The 27,540-nt window shown below is 44.1% G+C and overlaps 4 protein-coding genes across 9 annotated transcripts; 2 read left to right on the forward strand and 2 right to left on the reverse strand.

Moving 5' to 3' along the window:
- The first annotated feature begins 834 nt into the window (after positions 1-834).
- Positions 835-3,724, forward strand: LOC134860331 (histone H2B 1.2-like). The gene has a single exon (XM_063877279.1). The coding sequence runs from the start codon at positions 1,043-1,045 to the stop codon at positions 1,418-1,420; it is 378 nt and encodes a 125-aa protein (XP_063733349.1). The 5' UTR covers positions 835-1,042; the 3' UTR covers positions 1,421-3,724.
- LOC134860333 (histone H4) lies at positions 2,309-4,209 on the reverse strand. Its single transcript, XM_063877280.1, has one exon. The coding sequence runs from the start codon at positions 4,199-4,201 to the stop codon at positions 3,890-3,892; it is 312 nt and encodes a 103-aa protein (XP_063733350.1). The 5' UTR covers positions 4,202-4,209; the 3' UTR covers positions 2,309-3,889.
- Positions 4,210-5,640: 1,431 nt separating this feature from the next.
- On the forward strand, positions 5,641-16,215 carry nocta (nocturnin a). Of its 5 annotated transcripts, none has more exons than XM_063876086.1 (4): positions 5,898-6,067; positions 10,128-10,382; positions 12,434-12,694; positions 14,840-16,215. In XM_063876086.1, the coding sequence occupies exons 2-4, from the start codon at positions 10,262-10,264 to the stop codon at positions 15,697-15,699; spliced, it is 1,242 nt and encodes a 413-aa protein (XP_063732156.1). In that variant the 5' UTR covers positions 5,898-6,067; positions 10,128-10,261; the 3' UTR covers positions 15,700-16,215. The 5 variants fall into 5 exon arrangements, with proteins under 5 accessions (XP_063732155.1, XP_063732156.1, XP_063732159.1 ...); XM_063876089.1 differs by lacking the exon at positions 10,128-10,382 and adding an exon at positions 11,936-12,304 and having other exon boundaries at positions 5,946-6,067; XM_063876085.1 differs by lacking the exon at positions 10,128-10,382 and having other exon boundaries at positions 5,641-6,067.
- A 1,451-nt stretch (positions 16,216-17,666) lies between these two features.
- On the reverse strand, positions 17,667-26,287 carry LOC134859546 (ETS-related transcription factor Elf-2-like). 2 transcript variants are annotated; one of them, XM_063876084.1, is made up of 9 exons: positions 26,012-26,287; positions 24,840-24,923; positions 23,849-24,128; positions 22,129-22,236; positions 21,571-21,684; positions 21,271-21,354; positions 20,076-20,268; positions 19,734-19,985; positions 17,667-18,780 (listed from the first exon to the last, which is right to left on the reverse strand). In XM_063876084.1, the coding sequence occupies exons 2-9, from the start codon at positions 24,912-24,914 to the stop codon at positions 18,252-18,254; spliced, it is 1,635 nt and encodes a 544-aa protein (XP_063732154.1). In that variant the 5' UTR covers positions 24,915-24,923; positions 26,012-26,287; the 3' UTR covers positions 17,667-18,251. The 2 variants fall into 2 exon arrangements, with proteins under 2 accessions (XP_063732154.1, XP_063732152.1); XM_063876082.1 differs by having other exon boundaries at positions 21,571-21,687.
- Between the last annotated feature and the right edge of the window lie 1,253 nt (positions 26,288-27,540).

The following is a 27,540-nucleotide window of genomic DNA, read 5'->3' on the forward strand; positions in this document are numbered from 1 at the left end:
TAGAGGTGCTATTTACGAGGTGGAAATAAAGCCTACTGGAATCATTTAAATACATCATAAATATGTTGTTGATTTAGTACACTTTTAAACATCTGAATATACATTTAAATAGCTCTTCAACTAAAGATATATAGCTATATATACATAAAATACCTGAAGGAGCCTTGCTTTAATATAAACTTCAACCAATGAGCCTTTACAACAGAGTTAAATAATATCCCTTGATTCAATCAGTCAATGTCAAAGGTTTGTAACAGTGCCGCAGGAACGAGTCCCAAAACCCGGAAATGCGTTAGCATTTTACAACTCCCTTAAGTAAATACGATTTCTCCATAGGATTTTGGAAAATAGCTCGAAATAAGGTCTGTGGTTGATATACATTTCAGAGAAGGGTCACGTTTTGTTCGACAACATTAAATACATCAGCAGGGAACCCATGTGCAGCTTACTTCCGGGTCGGCCTACAAAAATACGTCATCCCTATGGCGCTTTATCCCAGCCGCTACCAAACTACAGGGATAATACATACATGGGCAATTCAGGGTTTAAACATCCTATCAGATATAAACTCTATCACAAATAGACGACTGGTGTGGTGAATGTTGTACTCTACATGTGTTTATCACGTTGTATTATGCAAGCATCATTAAGAACTAAGTGTATGTGTTCATTGTATTCAAATCAATTTAGTATCTTTATCTATTCAATCTATTTTATCTATTTGTACATCTGTGCATTTCTTATTTTTATTTCTAATTATATTTTTAAAAAATTAATGTTCTTCCCCAATTTTTTCAGAAAACGGGGGACGGGGGTGATGTGCAGAATAGTGTTTAAATACTTATTTTCCATTCTCATTGCAGTACAGTAGATACATCTGCTCACGGTACAGATTATTTTTTTTAAGCGAAGGCTCAGTCACGTGCAGACGGTTAACCAATCCCATGCAAGCAAGGGCACAGCAAGATTTGCATAGAGTGGATATAAAGACGCCGCTCTGTTCCGAGGAAGCCATCTGATAGTCATTCCCTAACTGATAATCATGCCTGAAGTAGCCTCCGTCAAAGCGCCGAAGAAGGGCTCAAAGAAAGCCGTCTCCAAGAGCGTCAGCAAGACCGGCAAAAAGAGGAGAAAGTCCAGGAAGGAAAGCTACGCCATCTACGTCTACAAGGTGATGAAGCAGGTCCACCCCGACACCGGCATCTCCTCCAAAGCTATGGGCATCATGAACTGCTTCGTGAGTGACATCTTTGAGCGCATCGCTGGTGAGGCTTCTCGTCTGGCTCACTACAACAAGCGCTCCACCATCACCTCCAGGGAGATCCAGACCGCTGTCCGCCTGCTGCTGCCCGGAGAGCTGGCCAAACACGCCGTGTCTGAGGGCACCAAGGCTGTGACCAAGTACACCAGCTCCAAGTAAACTGCTGCTGATATAGCAACAACACAAAGGCTCTTTTAAGGGCCACCCACTACTTCTATAGACATTCCTCTTTTTTGACGTTTACAATTTATTTTAATCGCATGTATTATGGTTCACTTGCATGATAGAGAAACATGACATTCAGCGGTCAGAATGTACATTGTATGGAGGCTTCAAAAATATTGTGATTGAATGACGATTTTTATGGAGGAATCGCTGCCGGAGATCCCCACATGATCGTCTTATAGTCTGGTTAGTTATTGACTCTGACGTTTTGTAAGAAGGACAAAGTATGGGTTGTAGAGCCCTATTTCATCACGGGCATCCAATGCAACATATCTCTGCAACAGCATTCTCTGGCTAATCCTACAGGACACAACACAAGGTTATTTTACTCTATTCCCTCGAGGCAACATCACTGTACTGAAAGTAATGTCTTATGTTATAAAGTGTAGGACAAGTCAAGTTACTTTTATATCTAATTTAAAATAAAAGTCCTTAAAGGTATAACGAAGATATTGTTTAAAATATCCTTAATGTAATTCCAAACTGATACCCTTGTAGCCCATCAAATGTGCTTGGTTTACTTTATCAGGTATGATGTACTCTATAATATACTACAACTTCTGAATGCATTAGATTAAGAAAATAGTGCCGAGTCTGCCGACTGACCTTCAACTACTCGCATCTCAGTTGTGGTTTTTCACCACTGAGGCTGAGTATCATATCATACTGGGGTGTTGTTTGTTATACTGCATACAACAGACAAGTAGACAACAGACATAGCTAAATGTTACTTATTTTCAGTGAATGACTCCAACAATATCAAAACGAAGGAAGCTCTTAAGTTTGAAGTAGGTGGCTCTCAAAAGAGCTGTAAGTGTGGATTTTAATATCAATATCTATATGTGTGTTGTACAAACAGGGAAACCAAAATGCTGTTTCCTACTTCCCAAACATTAAAATATATACATACATAAAATAAGAATAAACAATTCAAAAAAGGGACACAACAATAAATATATAAAAATAGCAGTCTGTTAAACGAAAATGGATGCATATACGGCAGAGAACAAATGTATTATGACAGTACATGTCTATACCAGTGGTGCAATAACTGTCAATAGCAGCTAGTTAGCCAAAAAAGGGTCTGCTGTGTGCGAACTTATGCACATGAATAATTAAAAATAGCAGACATTCTGTAGAGAATCACCGCTACTGAAATGTATAGTTTGTATTAGTTCCCTTTGAATACACATTCTTTGTAACATAACATCCAAGTGTTAGACATGAAATATAAATAAATGTGTTGGCTGTGTTGTTACATATACTGTAGCTACAGTGTAAATAGCTATGGCAAGGAAACCTGGGTCACATTTAAGTTGCTCTGAGAAATCCTTTCCTGATTATTGAAATACATTTGGACCCAATAATTCATGGTATTTATTTGAGCTCTTTTCCAAGCGCTCAAACCATCTTACATTATAATAGAAATGTAGGCTAATACATCGATTACTGTGGACAATACCCACAGGATACGGACTTGTCTCAAACTCCACTGTGTAACACATTGAATTTATATCTGAGCAACATTTTCGAATAGGTGAATGTCAAATACTGCAAGTATCCTACTGAAAGTTATTTGGGAGATGTAATTTGGGTTTTATTTAATGTACAACAATAGGTTGACATTTATTCTCAACAACCACTAATATTGTAATGTTACATAATTGATTCCAGCATGATAGCAAAACACTTATGTTATGTGGGTCACTCGTAAAAGAGCTGTTGTTCTTCCAGGTTATATTTTGACCTGAATTTTGGAAATGTTTCTATGAAAAGTTCTTATTTTACATTAAGTTCATTGCAACCAGTGTTAATGCCAGGGAGTTTTGTATTTACATTGTATAACACTGTGCAGCCGGTCCTTCAACACAGATAATGTCACTATCAGCGGTGGTGGCAAAAGGCCATAGGGGCTTGGCCTGGGAACTTGAAGGTCACCAGTTCAAGTCCCCAAAAGACCAAGTGCTACCGTGGTGTCCCTGAGCAAGGCACCGTTCCCTACACTGCTCCCCGTACATAATGGCAGCCCACTGCCCCTAACACTAGGATGGGTCAAATGCAGAGACCTTCCCCGGGTGCTGCACAATAGCTGCCCACTGTTCCTATTCCTACGATGGGTTAAATGCAGAGGACAAATTTCACTGCGTGTGCTCGGCTGTGTGCGTGTATGTGACTAATAAAGACGGTTTCATCCTCCGAGTCTTCTATCAATCGTGTCATATTTCGCCGAGTGACATGTCATTTAAGGAGACTTATTTTTTGCAAAACATGGTGGACATAAATGAGTTCTTGCTTGCACCGAGATATATAAAACAGGTATGACCAGAGGAATTCAGCTTTTTTGGAGTATATGGGTGGCCCTTAAAAGGACCTTTGTGGTTTTTGTATCAGATGTCAAATTGTTTAACCTCCGAATCCGTACAGAGTGCGGCCCTGCCTCTTCAGGGCATACACCACATCCATGGCAGTGACGGTCTTTCTCTTGGCGTGCTCGGTGTAGGTGACGGCATCACGGATCACATTCTCCAGGAAGACCTTCAGCACACCGCGGGTCTCCTCGTAGATTAGACCGGAGATGCGCTTCACTCCACCACGGCGAGCCAGACGGCGGATTGCAGGCTTGGTGATCCCCTGAATGTTATCACGGAGAACTTTGCGGTGACGCTTGGCGCCTCCTTTGCCGAGTCCTTTTCCTCCCTTGCCTCTTCCGCTCATAGTTACAGGTCAGTGGTTTTCTACAGAGTAAAGAACCATTGCGTCTCCCAGTATTTAAATAGATTTCGAGGACGTGATAGAAAACAAAGGCGGGTCTATTCTTCTTTGCATTTTCACCGCTTCGACTCATTATTTGGTGCTTTGGCGCCACCTACCGTACGAACACATCTTGTATGTGAGGTGTTGCTGATAGACCCAAGTTGTCTAAAATACAGCGATGGAAAAAGTAGCCTTGTTCTTGAGTAGAAGTAGAAGTACTCGGATCTTGTTCTTGAGTAGAAGTACTCAGATCTTGTACTTGAGTAAAAGTAGAAGTACTCAGATCTTGTTCTTGAGTAGAAGTAGAAGTAGGCCTACTCGGATCTTGTACTTGAGTAAAAGTAGAAGTACTCAGATCTTGTTCTTGAGTAAAAGTAGAAGTACTCAGATCTTGTACTTGAGTAAATATATATATATTTATATTTTGGGTCGTGAGTTATTGACAAAGGAAAACGTGGATCCTGAGGCTTGACCAGTTGAGAACCATGGGCTCAACATGCCCCGTTCCTTACTTTTCCTATGCCCTGAATCATTAAAACTGCGCCTGTGGGCTTTTCTTAATTACTGCACACAAACAGCAGGGACTTAAACAGTAGGATTTCTAAAGAGTGACAAAATGAAACATAAGAAATCCAAATCTATACAACATTCAATTAACTTAAAAACTGCTCGAGCATTATATGGACACCAGATAGACAGGAAGAATAATAATAAAGAGGACAAACTGTTCAATAAATAAAAACGCAGATGTATAACTGTAAAATTATGTTTGGCTTCTGTTTGAAGTTTAGACACGACTTTGGTGTTTAAACAGTACTTGCCAACAGTGATATTATTCTGCCACTCTTTCGGACTTTTTAGTTTAAAAAAAGAATTACAGACACATATTACTGTAGCACTTTCCTAAACCCTGCTTTTTCTTTGGGTAGAAAGGTGTTGGCTGAATGGTGGTTAATCTGGGCCGGGCCATTCTTATGAATTTACAGGACTTGTTTTCAGGTGTAGAATTTGAGACGAGCACTGCGTAGACACCAATGGGAACAGGCGTAGGGGGGCGTGCTGTTGACGTCAGAGGGGTCATTCCTCTGTAATAATCGCATTGAACGCTGATTGGATTCATCATGAAATGTTAACGCCCTCTTCCCGCTGGTCCCGCCTTCATGATACACGTTTCAGCGGCTCGAGCCACTGGTAACAATACGGGGGGAGCTGTGTGAACGCAGTGCTTTTTGTTTGGCCCTGCTCCGTTTGCTAACGAAAATGCAACATTACGAAAAATGTCCAACGATTTATGTTTACTTCTTATTGTATATATCGCAGGTGTAGTGGATTTCGGTGCCCTGAGTAAAACATTATGGACTGGCCCATAATTGGCCCACCCCTCAGTGGTGGGAGTTTCGTGACTCACCAGCAGCATGATGTAACTTCTGCCGGCCGGCTTTCTCTACCCTCAAAAGCACCTCACAAAAGAAGTGTTCTTGTCAAACCAAGCGCGAGGGGAACTTTCCCACGTTTTGAAAGTAAATGGCTCGGTTTATTCAGTGTAGTTGACAGACAGCAGCCGGTAACGTTCAACTCTTTCTACGCTAACGCTGTACACACTACAGTGAATAATGAATCCAGCTCGTCGCTGTTCCGCTTTATTAAGCCAACTATGTGCCCCTTCGAGGGGAGGGACGGCAGCCAGGGGACCGCTCTTCCCTGGAACAGGTTCGGCCCCTGGGACACGCTACTGTCACTCCGCTGTCGGAGGAGGAGAAGGGGGACTCAAAAGGACCTGTCATCAGCTGAAGCCGAGTAGAGTGTCCAACACTGGGGCAGCATCAGGTAGGACCACCGTAACCCCTTCATACCTCGTTAGGCTCCTCACCAGCGTGACAGCTCTTACGTTACAATAGCTCGTATCGGCCTTTCTCACGTTCCCCAATTACGTCAGAAACAATTGGCCAACGTCAAAGCGCTCTGACTCATCACTTTCACTCTTTATGACTCAAAATGTGAGGGATGAAACGATCTATAACATTTCAATAACCAAGTCCTTGAAAATGTATTAGCAAACATACTCTTGTTTTATCCGGCTGTATTAAGGTAGCAATACTACTATCCAACATATTTAAAGTTGTTTAGTGAAAAAGTTTTTCTTTAAGTAGGCTGTAATTGTTCACCTTAGCTCCAAACTGTCTAAAAAGTCCGTCCAACACAGTGGGTATTCGCTGATGAGGAATCAGAGTATTTATGGGTCAGAGGTCAGTGTGGAGTCTACATTGACCTCTGACCCATATGTTACCTGGCTCCAACTTTAAGACAAACCAATACGTTCAGTTCCTTAGAGAGGGCATTAGTTTGAAACACTGCCAAATGACACTTGTCCGTGGTAAGGACAAATGGGGACAGATACAGTTGGTACACTGAATGTTCCTTATTTTTAATGTCTGGGTCTCCCATGGTGTCTTCTGAACAATGTCCGAATCAGAATTCTTCATTCGTCCCAGAGAGGGGGAAATTACATATAGAGAAATGAAGTAAGCAGTATTAAAGGTAAAATAAGTGTAACATTGTAGAACACTGTGTGGTAGCAGGTTGCCGTCATAAATAAATGGACAACCTAGGAAGTGACAGCCAGTAGTAATAATGATATTAACAGAACATATTGCACATCAGCGGTCTCATGGTCTTTGTTTGTTTTGTTTTTCACATGATGAACTGTAAGCTACATTAACTGCACACAGTTTCACTTTTTAGTCATCTCAATCAACTATTTCAGTACACATACACTGAACTTTACTTGCTTGGCTCTAAAGGGTACACACAGTTCTTGTAGAAACAGACAATACACTGTGTGTGCGTGTGTGTGTGTGTGTGTGTGTGTGTGTGTGTGTGTGTGTGTGTGTGTGTGTGTGTGTGTGTGTGTGTGTGTGTGTGTGTGTGTGTGTGTGTGTGTGTGTGTGTACAGCCCTGGAAAAAAGGAAAAAACCACTCCCCATCTTTCTTAAATCTGTATCTCTACATGTATGGCAGCCATTCCAGTGTCTGTTGAATTCCAACACAGAGAAATGTAGGCAGTAGTTTATAGAATACAATAAAAATCCTTTAACTCAAAGACAAACCTATAAATAATAAAAGAAAATGATAATGCTGGAGTGGTCTCTTAATTTTTCCCGTGGCTGTATATATGATTATAACATGGTCTTTGCAGAAGACCTTTAGACTTAGGCTACACATAGTAAATTAATTAGGACGTCTATTGGTGGCGCTCTCCAGCCATACATCGCACTGCTCCACTTCTAGTTGTTGTCTGTGACACAGGATGTTGCTTAGGCAGCTCTTTAGCAGCTGCATCTGTCTGCTAATCTGAGAAGCCTTTGTTTCCTTCCTGCCCCTGCAAACTACGACACGAAAATTCTTTACACTGCACGCTCAGCTAGCTGACTAATAGGATAGCAGGACTGTGCTGACAACAAGAGCTCAAGCTGCTGCTTCGATGTTAACACACAGGATCTACTTGGTGGTTTTCAGATGAGACTAAGAAAGAGCACAGCAGATCAGTGCTGCTTCATTAGTAAACCACCATCTAGCATTGTCCAGGCCTTATCTTCTCGAGGAAGAGCAGCAGAAAAGCTGCAGAAATAGACAGGGTTCATTGTTCGGGTTTGATGATATTGTATTCAATATTAACAAAAAATGTTTTAATAGAATGTATAGGCTTCAAAACCCACAGGAATACATTTTAAGTGGTAATGTTGTTAGCAGTAGCATGGCCACATTATGTTTAGTTGTGAGTTGTGTTTGTGTCTATCTGATGAATGTCCAAAATTGTCTTTCTTTTAGCTCTGGTTTTGTCTTAACATAAGTAGAGAATGACAGGTCATGGCAGCGAGGTGCTTGTTGTGAATGTGCTACAGCATTGTGCTAGTGCTGTTTTTCAGGAGCCAGCGTTTGGGTCAAAGTCTTTAAGCAGCTCTAACCAGGCTGAAAGACTGTCTATTTTAGGTATTGTCACATGGAAACAGGCTAGGTCCAGTTTCATAACGGTGCATGGTCAGGTCAAGCACATTCTCATGAACCCCCCCCCATGGCCGTTATCAGCAGCAAAATGGTTTCCTAAATTAGCTGCCTGAAAAGTCACTCTGTGTTCTCAGGAGGCTCAAAGTCTTAATCTGACTCCCTGCACATCTCTCTGGCCTCTGAGGGTAATGGGATTGGTCAGGCAGAATTACATAACCAGACATGGGGCAATAGAGAGGGCACACTAAGGTAACATCAGTCCCTCCCCGCAGGAAGTCAGGTCTGTCTGAACAGCCATAGGAGTCACTGCAGTTACATCTGCTACATGTGACTGAGACAGCTGCTAATCCAGAGGTTGAGAAACACAGTTTATCTTTGTTAGTGGTCAACAGGATTCTAGTAATGATTATCAGAGGTTCTGTGTCTGTCTGTCTGTCCATGTACAGCTCAGAACCTCACTCATATCCCACATATACTCAGGACAATCCTTCATTCAGGTTACCTCTTAATCTGATATGTCACACTGGCAATTTAGCTAATGTTCATGTGTTTGCCGTAGCAGAGGAATTTGATCTGTCTTAGTTGCCCCACCCCCCCACCTCCGCACAGTGTGTATTATTCAGCAGCAGCTTCCCTCAGACCTGGAGCTGGACTTCGGCCAAACAACAGATTGAGAACAAAATGAGGGAGATACTGTTTCCTATTAGGTTGTTATAACAACTCACTGTGTTAGTCGCACTCCAACCCACTCCCTGTTACGTATTATATAAATACATAGTGTTGCTAGTAATACCGCATATGACATATGGTCAATACATTCCAACAGTTACTGTACAATCCTTCAAATGGGTTATTTGTGTGTCACTGTTGAGGTAACGAACAGGGAAGTGTGAGACAACAGGTTTTTTCAGTCAGAGTCCGTCTGTACTTCTTGTGTTTCTTCTTGTTTTATACATTTCAGATGCCCAGGACGGTTAATGATAACTCAGTACCTAGTCCGAATGATGTTTGATCTGACACACAACAACAAGCCAAACTGCCAAGTTGTGAGAAAATAGGAAACAACAACGTCTATCTTTAACTACACACTATGTGTGGTTATTGACACAGCTAAAACAAGAGAATCACAGGACATGTAACTCTCTCACTCCATGTGTGCTCAGGAACACACTGACTTTGTCCTGCTGTTCCTGTGTTACAGCAGAGTCAGGGTCAGCTGCAACACTACATTTAAGTCACCGGTCTCCCTCCTGACGAATGTGGTTCAGGTCGGTTGGACTTCTCAGGAGAGCGAAGACAGGTAGGGAACAGCTGGAGGGGGGGGGGGGGGCTACATACCCATAGACACTATAACCTGTGGGTGTGAAGTAGTTCAGCAGGTGATGGTCCCTATTCAAAGTGATCGAAAACCTTAAAAAGTGTGATTTCTGACGTGTAGTCAGACTGAAGGTGGAGCATACTGCGTCCTGCAATACTAGGGAAGTGTGCATTAGCATGTCAGCGAAACTGAATCCAGCTCCCTATCTGCTATTGAAATCAGATTCCTTTTTAAACCCCTTTCTTTTTAGGTTTAGTGTAGAATGAAAATGAGTTATGACATCTTTTTAGATAAAAAACTCTGTAATACCTAAGCCAAGGACCTCCTACTGTGCTACAAAGGGCTTTTTGCACATATTTCCCCATTAGTACTGATCGTTACCTGAATATTAAAGGGATGTTGCACAGCAAGAGGAACTTTTTGTCAGGCGGATCTGGTCCAGTATGCGACTTATTAGGAAACGTTCAGCTCTGCATAGCATAGCACTCTGAAGCAGTATACCAAGCTAGTGTGGATACAATTTGACATTGTATATTTGTTCTTGTCAACAAATCCCATGAACAGAGCAAAGCAACAATGTGTGGCTCTGACAGACGACTGTCCCCTCCCCATACTGCCCACGCTGCAGGCCATTTATTCTGTTACTGAGGGAGAGGGAGAGCATTCCTGAACGGGCCAGTTAGCAGCAGTGTGTGCGTATGTGTGTGGCTGCTGAGAGTCACTCTGCCATCCCCCTGCACATCCAGCGGGCTGTCCACAGGGAGAGGAGCACCAGAGCCAGGGATGCTGAGAGGACAACGGGAGGGAGAAAAACAAGAGGTGTGTGTGTGTGTGTGTGTGTGTGTGTGTGTGTGTGTGTGTGTGTGTGTGTGTGTGTGTGTGTGTGTGTGTGTGTGTGTGTGTGTGTGTGTGTGTGTGTGTGTGTGTGTGTGTGTGTGTGTGTGTGTGTGTGTGTGTGTGTGTGTGTGTGTGTGTGTGTGTGTGTGTGTGTGTGTGTGTGTGTGTGTGTGTGTGTGTGTGTGTGTGTGTGTGTGTGTGTGTGGCCGCCTGGTTAACTCACTACAGTCGGTGTTGCATTCAGTGTCAGCCCATCAGTTTTTTGCGTTCTTGAAATATCCTAAAAAATGTGGTATAGAGAGATAGATACTTTATTGATCCGCTATTGGAAATTGATAAAGTTACAGTAGTAGTCCTTATGCATAGAAATTGGTCTGACCCAAAATCAGATCAGTGATTCAACTAAGTCAAGAACAATGTTCCACTGACAGAGAACAAGCCACACTGTGTCTTCCTCCTTTAACTATTTATCGCGTGTGTGTTCCAAACCCCACCTACTTAATTCACTGTCCTCTTCTCCTCCTTTTTTTCCTTTAAAGATCCTTCTTGTTGTTGCCAGTCAGCATTTAGTTTAGTTAGCACTTGGTTCAACATGCAGACTGAAAACCAGCTTCCGCATCATGACGGTCCCGTTTACATCCCTCACAATCACTACAAAGCAGACTGCATCAGAGGTGATGCTCTGATTCTTAAGAAGCCAGCTTCAATTATAAGCGTGACTTCTCCGACTTAAACTGTTCTCCAGTGATGTGGCTTTTAGTACGCCACTGTGGAGAGGTGCTGGAATTAGAATTAAAACCCAACCCTAACTCCACATTTGACCACACTGGATCCCTCGACAACAGTTTTGAAAGAGTTTTTGTTCAGATGTCTGCAGTAAGATCTGTGGTTGATCTTTTTTACATCAAAAGAACTATCAAGACATGTCTAAGCATCTATTTCTTTGAAAGGAATTGAATTAGTTCCTGCTGCCAATACTACTTCTACAGACTCTGTAATATTTTGGACTTTTCTCTCCTTTTGAAAGTGTTCTCCTTCGGTGGAGCCTCTGCCTGAGGTACTGGAACTTTGTTTTATTTAGAGTTTGTTTTGTTGTGAAACGTGTGTGACAGCTGGTGTAAAACAAAGGAATCTGATTGGGATCAGCAAATACAGATCAGGAAAAATGCTTAAAGTAGTATGAACCTGAATCAGAGTGCTGATCTAAATGGGCTCTTCAAGTTCAGAGTGTTCTCCAGGGCTCTGTGTGAGCTGCATGCTTTTAAGTTAACATTAATGAACCCAATTATAATGATCCAGTTTGCGTTGTTTATGGGCTGCCCTAAGTTTCTGTTTTTATTATTTATAGAAAATAATCATAGCCGTAGTGCGCACGCTCAAGTACGCAGTCTTTGTTATAAATGGCGTTGCCAGCGTGACAAAGAAAAAAGTCTGGCAAAAAGTTTGAATGGAAGTCTTGAAAGGGCAAGGGAAAAGTCTGACCGCACCCATCCCTAAGTATTTTTGTTTCTATCAATTTTGTTTGTGTTGTGCAGAAGACCCAAATCGGCAGTGGGCCAGCAAAGGAATAAAGCACCTAAGTGGAACGATGAAGGTATCTGGGTTTTTAATTTTCATGCGAGTCAATAGTAGTAATGCGCCCCGCAGACTACGTGGCCATTGAACATTTGGTTACGCGTAATCGGCAACTACAATCTGTAATGGAAGTAACTCAGCAGATCCAAACAGAATTACTGTCACTAACCAAACACACGCTGAACAAATAAAACACAACATCATACAATTCAGAGATGCCACTGACCAATGTTTGCTCTGCGTGTTCTGAGAGGAGAGCCGGACCGTTGTCCTGTGTGCTGCGTCTCTCGGGTCATGCTCCTCTTCTCCCAGCTGGTGGACCAAGTTGGGTAAAGATTGTTCTCTACTGGCTCCACCTGGCTCTGCTAGATATCCAAAACAGCCCAAGGTCCAGTCCATGTACCCAGTCAAGCACACTTAACGACCAATGTTTGACCCTTCTCTCCCTCTCTCCTCAGTTTGTCCAATGGGTGGCAGCAGCAGCAGGCTGTTCGGTACGTTGGCCCAGTCACTGACCAGCGCCCCCTTGGCCCAACCGGAGGCATACCCAGAGGAGAACCCAGACCAGGACCCGGAGGAGCTGCTGAGAGAGTGCGAGGAGGCCCTGCAGAGGCGTCCGTCCCGCCCCCACCGCAACCTGGTCTATCCCAGCAGCATGGCCCCCCGCAACAAGCACAACTCGTCCATACGGATCATGCAGTGGAACATTCTGGCACAAGGTAGAGATTTAGAAAGCACTGCGATACACTGCCCGGTAAAACGGTAGAACCCAATCCTGCCTGGATAGGAGAATAACCTGTGTTCTAATATAAATATGTTTTATTAAGAGCCGTCATGCATCAGAGCACGGCTAGTCTACAAAGCACTCTACTATCCAATACATACCCACAGTCAGGTCCATAAATATTTGGACATTGACACACTTTCATTATTTTGGCTCTGTACCCCACAGCAATGGATTTGAAATTAAATAATATATGTGACTTTCAGCTTTATTTTGCGGGTATTTACATCCAGATCAGGTGAATGGTGTAGGAATTACAACACATTTTATCCAGGGTATCCCTTTTTAAGGGAGCACAAGTAATTGGACAATTGGCTGCTCGGCTGTTGCCTGGCCTGGTGTGTGTTATTTCCTCATTAGTTCATTTACAAGGAGCAGAACCAAAGAGCTGTCACTATCAGTGAAGCAAACCATCATTAGGCTGAAAAAACCATCAGAGACATACCAAACATTAGGTGTGGCCACATATAATATTGGGTACATTCTTGAAAAGAAAGAACGCACTGTTGAGCTCAGCAACACCAAAAGACCTGAAAGACCGTAGAAGAGCACTTTGGTGGATGACAGAATAATTCTTCTCCTGGTGAAGAAAAAGCCCTACACAACAGTTTACCAGATCAAGAACAGTCTCCAGGAGGTGGGTGTATCTGTGTCAAAGTCAAAAAAAGAGAAGACCTCACCAGAGTAAATACAGAGGTTCTCCACATGATGTAAACGTTAGTGATCCTCAAAAGCAGGAAGGCCAGATTAGACTTGCTAAACCCATCTAAAAGAGCCTGTACAGATCTGGAAAACATCCTATGGACAGATGAGACAAAGATCAACTTGTAGCAGAATGATAGGAAGAGAAGAGCATAGAGAAGGGAAGGAACTGCTCATGATCCAAAGCGTACTCCTCATCAGTGCAGCATGGTGGTGGTAGTGTTATGGCGTGGGCATGTTTGGCTGCCAATGGAACTGCCTCCCTTATATTTAATGATGATGTGACTGCTGACAAAAGCAGCGAATGCTGAAGTGTTTCAGGCAATATTATCTGCTCATATTCATCCAAATGCTTCAGAACTCATGGTGCAGCACGTCACAGTGCAGATGGACAATGACCTGAAGCATACTGCAAAAGCAGCCAAAGAGGAATTTCTGCAATGGCCAAGTCAATCACCTGACCTGAATCCAATTGAGCATGCATTTCACTTGCTGAAAACCAAACTGAAGGGAAAAAGAACAAGCAGGAACTGAAGACAGCCACAGTAGAGGCCTGGCAGAGCATCAGCAGGGACAAAACTCAAGACTTCAGGCTGTCATTGACTGGAAAACATTTGCAACCAAATATTAAAAGTGACAATTTTATTTGGGAGTATGTTACTTTGTCCAATTACTTTTGGTCCCTTTTTAAAAAGGGCATACCACGTATAAAATGTGTTGCAATTCCTACACCATTCATCTGATTTGGATGTAAATACCCTCAAAATAAAGTCTGCACTTGTGGAGTTTTTGATTTCAAGTGCATTGTAGAGGTGTACAGAGCCAAAACAATGAAGATTGTGTCCAAATATTTATGGACCTGACTGTACATTTTCTGGTTTGAGTTGATGTCATCTTTTCTTCTCTTTTGCTGTTTGTTGCAGTATCTTTGTACATTTTTAGTTTAATGCCGATTAGCAAACTTTATTTGTGTTTCGTCTGATAGCTGTGATAGAGAATAGAGTTGGGAGACAATGTCTAAGACCAGTAGCAAGTTCACAAGCTAAATATAAGCGAACCAAAAGCTAAATCATTCCAGACTTGCTTTGCGACTGATCTGATCTACCTCTTTAAAAACCAATTGCAATCCTGTTGCCTAGAGATTGTGTATTTTTATTTTGAGAGGAATTCTCCAGAGTGCTATTCAGTAAAATATCGCGCACCTCCACGGTGTCCAATGGTTTCCAGTTCTATGGTTGTCTGTTCACCTGCCCAACTAAAGACATCCATCATACTCTGCTGCAGTGTTTTTAAGAGTAGTTTTGGAAAATGCTAAGATATTTCCATACTCAGCCATCAGTGCAGACTGAAGATGAAATGAATGTCTCTTTCTGTGCAGCTCTCGGCGAGGGGAAGGACGGGTTCATTCGATGTCCATTGGACGCTCTTAACTGGGAGGAGAGGAAGTACCTGATCCTGGAGGAGATCCTCACCTACAGCCCAGACATCCTGTGCCTGCAGGAAGTGGACCATTACTATGACACTTTCCAGCCAATCATGGCCAGCCTCGGTTACCAAGGCAGCTTCTTGGCCAAACCCTGGTCGCCCTGTCTGGACGTAGAGCAGAACAACGGTCCTGACGGCTGCGCTCTGTTCTACCGCCGCTCACGCTTCTCTCTGCAGGCCACGGCTCACCTGAGACTGTCGGCCATGATGCTGCCCACCAACCAGGTGGCCATCGTCCAGACGCTGGGCTGCCGGGCGACGGGCCGGCAGCTGTGTGTCGCCGTCACCCATCTGAAAGCTCGGAGTGGCTGGGAGAGGCTGCGCAGTGTGCAGGGGGCAGACCTGTTGCAGAGTTTACGCAGCATAACCTCCCAACGGGGCCACAGCCGCCTTGAGGAGGCGGCGGGCCCCGTCCCGCTGGTAGTGTGTGGAGACTTCAACGCTGAGCCCTCAGAGGACGTGTACCGCCGCTTCAGTTCCTCCGCTCTCCGTCTGAACTCGGCGTACAAGCTGCTGAGTTCTGATGGACAGACGGAGCCCGCCTACACCTCGTGGAAGATCCGCCCCTCTGGAGAGAGCTGCAGCACTTTGGACTACATCTGGTATACCCATGATGCTTTGAGTGTGGACTGCCTGTTGGACATTCCCACCGAGGAGCAGATCGGCCCCGACCGCCTCCCCTCCTACCATTACCCCTCCGACCATTTATCCCTGCTATGTGACCTCAGCTTCAGGGAGGGGCCCACCTGCTGATGTAGGCTGCCTGGACCAATAGAAAGACTGCTGAGTGGACCCCCTTCCTGTCAATCACAGTGGGGAAAGATTGTGAACCATTTCCAACCATACAAACGTTTATCTTAACTGTTGATATTATCCTAACGGGGAACAAAGAGAAATGTTGACATCACTTCTGAAGGAGGAACTTTCAGTTTCAGCATTTAGCTTTGATCCACTGACCCGTCCCAGGTTACTTTTGAACTGAGCGCGGTTCCTGTTAATGAACTTCAGATAAGATGCCAGCTCAGGGATCCTTCTGCTGGACACCAATACTATTATTACTTCTATTTAATGACATGTTCTTTATACTTTCTATCATAAGGTTATACCATAGCTTTTCCTTTAGTGTTTTGAAATAAATTATTTTGAATTGAGGCAATCCTGCCTGGTTTCTTATTTGGAGATTAGTAATCGTGAAAATGTTGTTCCTGTGACTGCCGAACATGAAATGACATTTTATTATTTACAAATAAAGTCATTTCCACTCATTGATTTCCTGTTTGCCAGAGTTTACTGATAAATAATGCAGTTTGCCTCTGTTCACTGGGGTTTATAGGAGCTACCTGGCTGACGGTTGGGAATGTGGGATGAGTCAAGAGAGGACAGGTACATACAGTATGTACCCGCCATATGCACCCCCAGTATCTATGGCCTGAAGAATCTGCACAACAGTTTGCTCCACAACTTGTGTTCGTTTGTCTCTTTGCTCTTTGAACAGACTACTCCAATGGATCAAAGCCACATCCATAAAGAAATGAATTCAAAAGAATGAACAACTTGACCTTCAGAGCCCTCTCCTCACTGGGAGCTGCTCCTAATAAGCCACCAGTGTAGCAGGGATGTAACAACCTTCCTTCTGGACTCAGCCAAAGATCTTTTGTGAGGGAAGAAGGTCCACTCTGCAGTATGGGTTTCTGTAGTTCCGACCTCAACAGAGCGTAACGTCTGTTCTCTAGCCGATAGCTTCCCAGGAATTGCATTCTCTGGTTTTCCCATATCAGTAATTTGATCCTGCAAACGCAGTTTTGAACCAGGTGTGCGGAACCTACTCAAATACTTCTGAAATGAAAGGAGGATGTTAAGAAATATTAATACGGTTTTAAATTGTATAAACTTATAAATCTTACCTGTCATTGAAGTCAGGTGGCATGAGGTCTTTCAGGGTGACATCCACCCGAGTTTGCCTGATTTGACTACATTTAAACAAATGTCTGGAAAAAGTGGGGACACAGCTTTAAACTCCACCCTTACTGGTCCCACAGAGGGGAAACTTACATCGTCCTAGTGTGAGGAGCAGTAGCCTGCCATATGTACAGCGCTGGGGGAGCAGTTTAGGGAACGGGGCCTTGCTCAGGGACACCTCAGTAGCTCTTTCGGGGACTTGAACCGATGACCTTCTGGTTCCCAAGCCAAGTCCCTACTGACTTTGCCACCACTATGCAGTCCTGATCTCATCACACTTGATTGAGTTTCCTGATCTGTGGACATGCTGCTTTAGATGCAGTGAAGGTGCTTTCTCTCGAAGCACTGAAATGATCACATACACATTTAATGCACAGTTATGAAAATACAAAAAATTAAGAATTATTTTCAAAATGAAACCAAAATAAAGTGTTTTTGTTTGTCTCATACTAGAGGAAATGTAGCATTGTTGCATATTTTGGTTTCCTCTTATATTCCATTAAAATGTTTGAGAGACATTCAGAATGTTGCCATACTTTCACAGATATCAGTGAAATGACCTTTCACCTTACAAATCACCTGCCTGCCAGTACATTACACCCCCCCCCAACCCCCCCACGGTGTTTCCCAACAGCACAGCGCCTCTCTGTGGCCGAACGCACAATTTACTTTGCACTCGTGCAAATCAACATTCGTTTGAAAGGAGCCACCTAATAATTATCAAAGTCATTTTTGAATAAGATAACTTCAGTCAGATGGAATTCACATTTGTTGTTTTTTTATAATACATATTTTCAGTAAAATCTACTTCAATACGCTGATAGTACAAGAAAAAAATAGTATATTATACTTCAGATATAGAGCACACCATTAACTTCTTTAATCTTGACGCAGACATCCTTTCACTCCCTTTTTATGGACAGTAAAAAACAGTGCTGTGGAGTAACAGGAAACAAAGACATGAACTGATACTACGTCTGTCCGATACACGCCGAGTATCAAAAACGCTTTTTACATTTCTGATCCGGGATTTATATCACCTTCCATTACAAAAAGGATATCATTTACAATCTAAGGCGGCCCATTTGATGTGAGCTCCGAAGGGTGGGTGTGTGGGTGTGTGTGTGTGTGTGTTTTATCAACAGTCCCTTTAATCCTCTGTGGGTTCAGCAGCTCGAAGGTAACAGGATTCTTCCCCTAGAGACCAATGTCAGGCGAGCCAATCAGAGAGCAGCTCTGCTCTATTTCGGAGGGGGAACAGTGGGGGGCTTCCTGCACTTCCTCAGCAGTGTCCACAGTCACTTCCTGCCCCCCACCCCCCCCATCCCCCAGGGCGGGCGGAACACTCAGGAGGAGCTGGTGTCTGCTGATGGAGGGTCCGCTGCTGCCTCTGCTTGGGGCTTACTGCTGGGAAGCTTGGAGGGCTGGGTGGGGTTTCTGGGTGTGGTGGGGTGAGGTTGGCTGACCTGGACAGAGAGCTGGGGCAGATGCTGGGCCACCGCTGCAGGTTTAGCCAGGATGAGGTGCTGTGTGGCTCGGCCTGCTGCCAGCTGGACCGTGGGGGCCATCTTAGCGGTGGCTAACTGCGTAGCGATGGGTTTGGCCTGGAAGAGCTGCGTCACCTGGCCCTGCGAGCTGGCCTGCATGAGCGTGGCCAGCTGGTTGGCGGGGATGGTGATGATAGTGATTTTCTCTCCTGCTTTGGAGCCAGAGGGCAGCATGCTGGGCAGAGTCTGGATCACCAGTTTAGGGGGGTTGCTTCCGGAGGCATTGGCTAACGTTACCGGGACCCCTGTGGTGGTGGTGAAGATGGACGAGGAGTTTAACGTTACCTGACCAAGTGAATTCATGACCAAGGGCATGGCTCTGATGGGCCTACAGGATCAGAGCAGAGGAGAATGATTAAGTCAGAGCTGTGAAGTTATTTATAAAATACAAAAATGTGAAGTTTTCATTACTGGTTGAAAAAAACAATAATGTGGATCTCTTAATAAAGGGAATGATATCTCACACTGGGTCACGGTACGCTCACTGACGGGGACACCCTAATAGTATTGAGTAGCAGGAATAAACTGGTTTAAAAACAACTGAAAAACCAGCCTAATGCTACCTGTTAGTATCCAATGAAAGCAGCTAGCAGTACTAGCTTAAAAACTACACAAATCTAGCCCGCCCCTTCAGGCCTGCCCCCAAAATAATCACTGAAGATGAAGAACAGGCATGGCTGTTAGATTGGCTGCCTCACATCAGACACCATATGCTGCTGCCTGTATAAACAACACTCCAGTCTGGTATGAATCGGGGTTCATCAGGGACCCTCATTGTATTCCTATGTGCTCACATGCAGTGGCAGCAGGGTGGCTTTAGCAGTGGACTTGAGGTTCCTGCACATTCACAGAGATACATGAGCCCGTTACTGATACACAGCAGAACCATGAGAGTAAATATCAAGTTTTCCCTGGATATTCATCCTTAAAACTGAAAGGCTGGCTCATAGAGATGATAAATACTAAAAAGGAGAGAACTGGGATGTTATTATTTATTTTACATCTTCTGCAGTACCAGAGACACATTGAGTGTACCGCAGCCAGTGCTCTACACTGATCAGACCACACACCACACTCTTGTCCCGTTGCCTACAGGTTCTGCTTTTGCTTGCAGTTATCTGATCACATGATCTGCTCTCAGCCAATCAGATGATATTATTATTATGGTGTCAGTGCTCTGGTTTCTTGTTTTTGGAGAGTTGTGTCATTTTTGGAGCAGATGACAGAACAGATGGTTAACCGGGCTCATGACGGAGCTGAGTGATGTCAGTGAGTACAGACCTGCTGACAGCGCCGCTGGGGAGGACCGTGACGTAGGTCTGTTGAGGCTGGGTGGCAGCAGGTGAGGGGGTGCCCAGGCTGGGGGGGCCATGCTGAGCTGGGTGCTGGACGGACACTATGCCCTCGCTGTCCTCCACCTCTTCTCCATCCTCCTCGTCATCTATCACTCGGATGTTCTTGGGCATTTCTTTGAACTGGTAGGCCAGACGCTGCCCCTCCACTTTGGCCAGGATGCCGCGCTGGTAGTAATACCTACACACACACACACAACACACACACACACACACGATCAGAGCTGGTGTCATGCGACAGACTGTAGAGCAGCAAGGGGGAAGCACTGACCTCAGGGCTCGGCCCATGGTCTCATAGTTCATGTCAGGCTTGTTCTTGTGTTTGCCCCACAGCTTGGACACAGCCTTGGAGTCCACCAGCTTGAAGATCCCCTTCTCCCTCTGCATCCACTTGATGTACCTGGGACAGGTGTTCTTATCCTGCAGCAGCTCCAGCAGGAACTCCCACAGATAGGTGGTGTTGCCTTGAGGACACAAAGCACAACATCAGTGATGTCTCCAGAGCCAGGATCCACATGTGAGGTCTCCCACAGCACCTCCACATCATCACAAACACAATTGTAAATGACTTTTACTGACAACAAAGCATACTGAATACAAGCCAAAAGCATCAAGTGATTTAGGTGAAAATGTAAAATAACATTTGTATTTAATAAAAAGATGGTAGATAATGTTCTTCCACTGTGATGTACAAAAGAAGATAGAGATATTTTACAGGTTGTTTTTGTATTGTAATTTTTACAGCAAACAATTCTCTCAAACTTAAAAGCAAACTCAGGTCAGGCTAAGAGTGAAGGCTTTTGTCAAAATCAATAAACATGTTAGCTATGTGTGTGTTACGTTGACATTATGTGACCATGGTGCCGCTTGTTAACGAGGACATTTAGTACCAATAGCAAGTAGGATTCCTTGTCACAGCACAACACAGCGCTGAGCAATGTAAGTCAGTTATAGTCCCATTCTGCTACATTACAAAACATAACAAAGGCTGATGGTGGGGAGGGCGGGGGGAGGAGTCTGCAGCCTGAGGGGAGAGGCTGTTCTGTGGTCTGGAGGTAAAGCAGTGGACACTTCTGTAGGTGAACAGACTGATCAGCCATCAGCTCCTTGGTTTTACTTACGTTTAGCAGGAATTTAGTTTTTATTTTAACTCTACACTCAAGTGCAGCTTTCTGACCCAATCATTTGAACAGTTCTTATGCAAGCGGCTGACTCCAACCCTGCCAGGTTCATGAGAGAATAATGAGCAGCAATGTGCACGTTATCCTGTAATAATCCAATGCGTTTTGTCGAGGGAACCTGTGTCGGCAGACAGAGTTTGGAGTACAAATTCAGGAAGGCTCTGGGATTTATATATCCTCTTTACTTTGTATAGCCTAAGTGATTGCTTTGCAAAATGTAATTTATCCAGACTTATTTTAGGAATAGTTGATGAAGGTGTGTGTTTGAGAACCACTCTGACAAACCTTTGCCCTCCCTCGGCCTCTTCTTGATCCCCAGGTCAAATGAGCCGTTAGAAGCAGGCTGGTTTGTCTTGGGCTTCCGTCCTCCTGCACACACAAAACAGTTGCATTTACAAATAACACAACACCATCCCACCTCACTGGTCTACTGTGGCTGGACCAGAGTAACTGGTAGCATGTGGAACATGAGGAACAGCTCACAGGGTGAGACTGGTTTCAGAGAGTATCAGAGCTGTGTGGCCTCCAGCACCCAGGCCTGTCACAGGGAATAAAGCACGCCGTCTGACATGAAGCCGCACTCACCTCCTCTTTTCTTCTTGGCTGCAGGTTCACAGTCAGGAGGGATGGGGAAGGACTCCTCCTCTATTGGTCCACACTCTGTGGACACCTCCACCACTGTCTCCATCATTACATCCTCTGCTGGGTTAGACACACACAGCATTAACTGTAGGGATGCACCGTGACAGGAAAATACGCAATAATCAATGACATTTTTGAATACACAATTTGACCTGTGATAAATAAACAGTGATTTTTAAAAAAATAAATAAACTGATATTTATTTATTAACTACTAAAGTTGAAATAAAGATTAATAGAGAATTGGCGCATATCATCAGTTTGCAGACACTGGCCTCCGATGCAGGACTACCCTATAAGGAGCAGATTGTTTCATGTAAGCATGTTTATAAAGTATTGCTGTTGCTTAGGCTGTTTTCTGTTAACTGCAACAGAATGTTGACTTTGAGGGTTAAGCGAATCACAATGCCTGTGAGACTGAATGAGGCGAACTACAGATCTTCTGTCTGATCCCCGGTCATCAACTCAGCTCCTGGCTGTCTCTGCATGGACAGGTGTTTACCTGTGTGGCGGTCATTGTGCAGTCCTCCAGGAGACTCCATGTGGAGAAGAGCTTCAGCTGCTTCAAACGTTTTGTCGAAACACACCAGGTCATGTCCTGACATCTCCACTGCAGCAGGAGCGGACAGAACAGAGAGGCTGTCAGTCTGCACACATCTGCACCACATGCCCCCTGAGGGCGGGGTGGTGCATCAACAACATTACAACACAGAGATCCCACTTCAGCTGTTATCAAAGCTGGACCAGTCTGTTCCCCCGTTTCCAGGAATCTGGTCTGAATGTGAGATGTTGTTCCTGCCAGAAGATGGCAGTCTGCTGCTGTCATTATCATCAGCAGCTCCACCTCTCCAGAATCTATAGCTACTGTCATCAATACAGCTTGGCACGTTTCAGAAAGTCAGATAAAACATATACGTTATGGTTTGTTAATTGGAACTGAATTTAAGATTATTTTTATTTATCAAAATAAATGAACATTTGGAAACATAGTGAGTTATACACTGCCCGGCCAAAAAAAGGGTCACCAGCCTGTGGGGGCAGTGCTATGATCTGGGGTTGCTGCAGTGGGTCTGGTCTAGGTTCAGCAACGTGCCCAAAGAATGAGGTCAGCTGACTACCTGAATATACTGAAGGACCAGGTTATTCCATCAATGGATCTTTTCTTCCCTGATGGCACGGGCATGTTCCAAGATGACAATGCCAGGATCCATCGGGCTCAAATTGTGAAAGAGTGGTTCAGGGAGCATGAGACATCCTTTTCACACATGGATTGGCCCCCACAGAGTCCAGACCTGAACCTGATTGAGAATCTTTGGGATGTGCTGGAGAAGACTTTGTGCAGTGGTCTGAATCTCCCGTCATCAATACAAGATCTTGGCGAAAAATAATGCAAGACCGAAATAAAGGTTGTGACATTGCAGAAGCTTGTGGAAACGATGCCACAGCGAATGCATGCTGTAATCAAAGATAAAGAAGGTCCAACGAATATTAGAGTGTGTGACCTTTTTTTTGTATTAGATGATGTCTTCTAAAACATTTAGTTTGAAATGGGCTTAATTGGTGTTTCCTGACACACAATGGAAAACTTCTACACTCTTTCATGGAGTAGTGGGCACTCTCTCTGAACACACACAGAACCCCTGATCGATCGCTTCCATTGAGAATTCAAATTCTCCTTTATTTCTTTAAAAAAAGCTGGGTTATGAACTGTTCTGGTTTAGAGTACAGAAAGAAAGTTTCTAAACAGCCTTCGGTATGTTGAAATAACCGTGTTCAATTTGGAAAAGTTAAATGAATCCCACTCCAACCCCCAGATGAAATCCGAAGCATCACAATGATCTTTTCATTGCGGGGAGAGATCGTCAGGTCTGCTGTGGGATGTTGTGCAATTTCATTTAAATTGGTTATAAAAATATTGTTTATTTACAGTGCAATGATCTCAAGCTATATTAAACATCATCTCCAGACAGAATCTTTTGTCTGCGTAAACAAACTGAGAAACAGGTCACTTTGATTTGACAAACCACAAAGGTGTCTGACAGCTCTCTCAACTCGTGGCCAAATTGAGAGACTCGTAATTAAATTGTCATTATGTATGCTGTATTAGGCTACAATGTCATTTTCTGGATTGCTGGTCCACCAAGAAAAGTTGAAAGAGGCTGATCTAGTCATTCACGTATTGTTTGGTGGTCAGATTTAACATTGAGAGAAGTCAGCCTTACCTGTCTCGGCCACCTCCGTCACCACCTCCTGCTCCTCAGCCACATCCTGCATCAGGTACGTCTCGTCGTCGTACACCAGCACCTGTGCCGAGTAACACTCCTCCACCTGGGCACTGGGCACCTCCTCCACGATCACGGCCGGACAGCCCTCTTCCTGCAGCACCACGCCGTCCTCCTCTTCCACATCTTCCTCTTCGCCCACGATCACTGACTCTATCTCCTGCTCAACCACTTCTTCTTCCTCTTCATCATCTTCCTCCTCAGTGGGCTGCTGCTCACACTGAACAGATTAAAAAACATGAGAAGGTGATTTTTTTTGTCACTGTGTTCCCAGATAACAGCATTCAAACTTGGTGTGTATCACTTTATTATTAATGACACTATTTATAGACAAAACTAAGAAAATGAGGCAGTAGGACCCCTTTATTTGTAGAGTCAATGCCTTGAAGTATGAAGTAAAACACATTAGTGGTATACAGTTAATGTAATGGTAAGGTAAAGCCTCTAAAAATCTGATCTGACAGACAGACAGACAGACAGACAGACAGACAGACAGACAGACAGACAGACAGACAGACAGACAGACACCGTTGCCCCAGGATAACCACACCCTGTGGGAGAGCCAAAGTGGCCCCTTCAATGTGTCCAGTATACCCAACATCCAATCACTGCCCATCCAATCACAGCCCAATTGTTGGTCCTGGGAAGTCCTTCCCTTTTGCTTTTGTTATATATGATTTCACAATGTCTGGAAAACTGCCACGACAGATTCCAGGGAAACTATAACATTGAATTATTGGCCTTAGTTTCAAGTCTAGTTCAACTGTCATGCTCACGGCAGACGCCCAATACATGTCACCCAATATTGTTCTGGCTTTATAGTCAAGTTACTGTTGGATTGGCACAAACTCTGGTATTTCGTCCAGAAATCGTTTTCAACTGAAAAGGCTTTGTTGACTCCCCCTGAAGACAGCTGTGGGGAAACACTTACCTGCTGGGGCTCCTCCACTACAGTGACATACTCCACTATGTTCCCTCCTCCGTCTGACACTACCACAGAGGTCATTACTCATTCCTGCCAAAAAAAAAGCACATGTGGTCAGGATGGATTTGAGTGTTCAAGGGGTGGTATCATGTGAAAGCCCCATGGCCCTGCTCATGACTTAGACCCAGTATCATTAAAAACACCATGGAACAGCCCAATCCAGGTTCAGATATTCTACCATCGGCTGAAATTGCTACATTCAGCGCATTAGTTAACCAACAACAGAGGTTTATTTAAAAAACGTTTTCACCATTTTTTGGGGAAATTGAGTGGTATACTTTTAGCCAAGCATCAAAATATACATATGGAGGGACAAGAACATCTAAACACTAGAACACAGGCAATAGCAACCTACGAAGATGTAACTTGGACAATATCAAGAACTGATTCAAACAAAGACTAATAACAATAACCTGATCTTGTTGAATACCAGTGTTTGCATTTCGTATTGTGAATGATATTTCTAATGATGGTGTATAACCAAAAACGCGATGTTAATTTCATTTGGGGCCAACTTCTGTTAAGTTTGGAAGTGGCTGGGGGCATGATTTGCTGTTCTGTACCGAGCTTATACGACAAGTGCATACTTTAATTTACCATTCTAATTGTCGTATTCTTATTTACCGCAAAAGCAGGTATCCTAAATGCATGTTATGATAAAGCAGGAAGCGGGAGTGCAGCGAGGCTCTGACAGCTCTGCAGCGCCAGGCTGGTGTTTACTTTCTGCTCTGCGCTCTCTGCAGCTACACTCTGCTGCTAGCTCGGTAGCTAACGCCAATGCTTCTGCTATTCACTAAACAACTCCCAACTAACTTTACTAATGCTGCTCACAATGTGCACTTTGTTATCTAACGTTACATATTCAATGCCAGAACAATACATAAAGAATGCATTCTCTTTTAAAAGTAGACTACCCACAACCGAATCACACAGCAATGGCTAGCTTTAAGCTAAGTAAATTAGCTTCAAACAGTTAGCTGATAGCTAGCAAACATAGATACCGTAAATAAGGTATATTAAATGGTACACTTTCATTGACTAGCCAATAGCGCACATTGGGATATGAGTATTAGAGGTTTTAAAATATCATACTGCTGATATAAATGTCTTCCTCTTACCTTGTTTTGGTTTTGCTAGCGAGAAGTAAGCTCCGAGGCTCGCGCTGCCCGGGCCTAACGTTAGCCAAGCTGTCAAGGCCAAAATGTTAACTTCTCTCGCATAAACAACTGTTTGCAGTCTCCCGTTCCTTAAAAACACTTTGAAGACAGGTATCGTCTTCCCGCGCAGAAACTAAAAGGGGGGGACGCAGATTCAGGCCCTGAAGTTGTTTTGATCACAGCTTGAAATGTCGCTGTCCTGTAGCTTTCCGGCGCGACGCCTCTGCTGCAGCGGATCCAGCGGGTCAGAGCGCAGAGCGCCATGACGTCACGAGGACAAACCCCAACAATGGGCGTCACATCGCATATTGTAAAACAGGGGTGTCCAAACTGCGGCCCGGGGGCCAACTGCGGGCCAATGTCCGTTTTGAATTGCCCCTTAAAAAATGCAGGAAGCATAATGGAATATGGCCCACACATGAAACATGTGTTATATTTATATTGTACTTCCTAAATGTATATCCAAACACAGTGGCGGGCCGTGCATTTCACACCTAGGCCTTCAGTGATGTCCTACACAGTCCTACCTGAATTATTCCACCTCTTAATACCATCATTATGACGCCATGGCTCTAGAACAGCTGTCTCCAACACGTCGCTCGCGAGCTACCAGTCGCTCGCCGCCCCCTTCAAAGTAGCTCGCCAAATAGTTTACATTTAAACCATAGACTGTATATATAAGATTTAAACACACATTTTCATAATATGCCAATTTCATTTGTCACCTGTACATAAAGTACCGCTCATCTTCTATCTGAAGATATGTTGCTACGATATTTGTTTTCACAAAATATGACACAGAGCGCTGTTATCAACCGGTATTGCTAACAAGTGCTAACCCGAGGTAATTGCTAAATCTGTAAACAAGGCGCGTCCATCTTTTCCGACTTTCCGACCTCGAATGTGACGTCACTCCCAGTTCCGACCTCCGACCTCCGACCTCCGATGTAAACACGGCAAACACCGAACGCGGCATTAGCTTGACCATGGCTGCTGAATGCAACAAGAGGCGGAAAACATACTTTTTTCACGAGAATTGGGAAATAGACTTTTGTTTCACAAGTGTAAAGGACAAGTGTGTTTGTTTGATCTGCGGAGTAAGCGTGGTGGTCGGTAAAAAATGCAATGTGGAGCGCCATTTCACCACAGTCCACAGCCCCTTCTCACGGAACTTTCCCGCTGGTAGCAATCTACGAAAAGAAAAGATAAAGGACCTGAAAATACAGCTACAACGACAGCAGTCTGTTTTTACCAGACCAGCACAGAAGGCTACTGCTTGTACGGAGGCTTCGTTTAAAGTGGCGCACATCCTGACAAAACGCAAAAAGGCCTTCACTGATGGCAGTGTTGTAAAGGAGGCCATGAACGCGGTGGCTGAAACGTTATTCAGGACCATAAATGTAAGACAGAAATATTGTCTGCTTTTGCTGATGTACAACTTGGTGCAAATACAATGGCAAGGAGAGTGTCTGCACTGGCTGTGGATGCGG

Source organism: Eleginops maclovinus, chromosome 23, assembly GCF_036324505.1.
Source record: "Eleginops maclovinus isolate JMC-PN-2008 ecotype Puerto Natales chromosome 23, JC_Emac_rtc_rv5, whole genome shotgun sequence".
Lineage (NCBI taxonomy): Eukaryota > Metazoa > Chordata > Actinopteri > Perciformes > Eleginopidae > Eleginops > Eleginops maclovinus.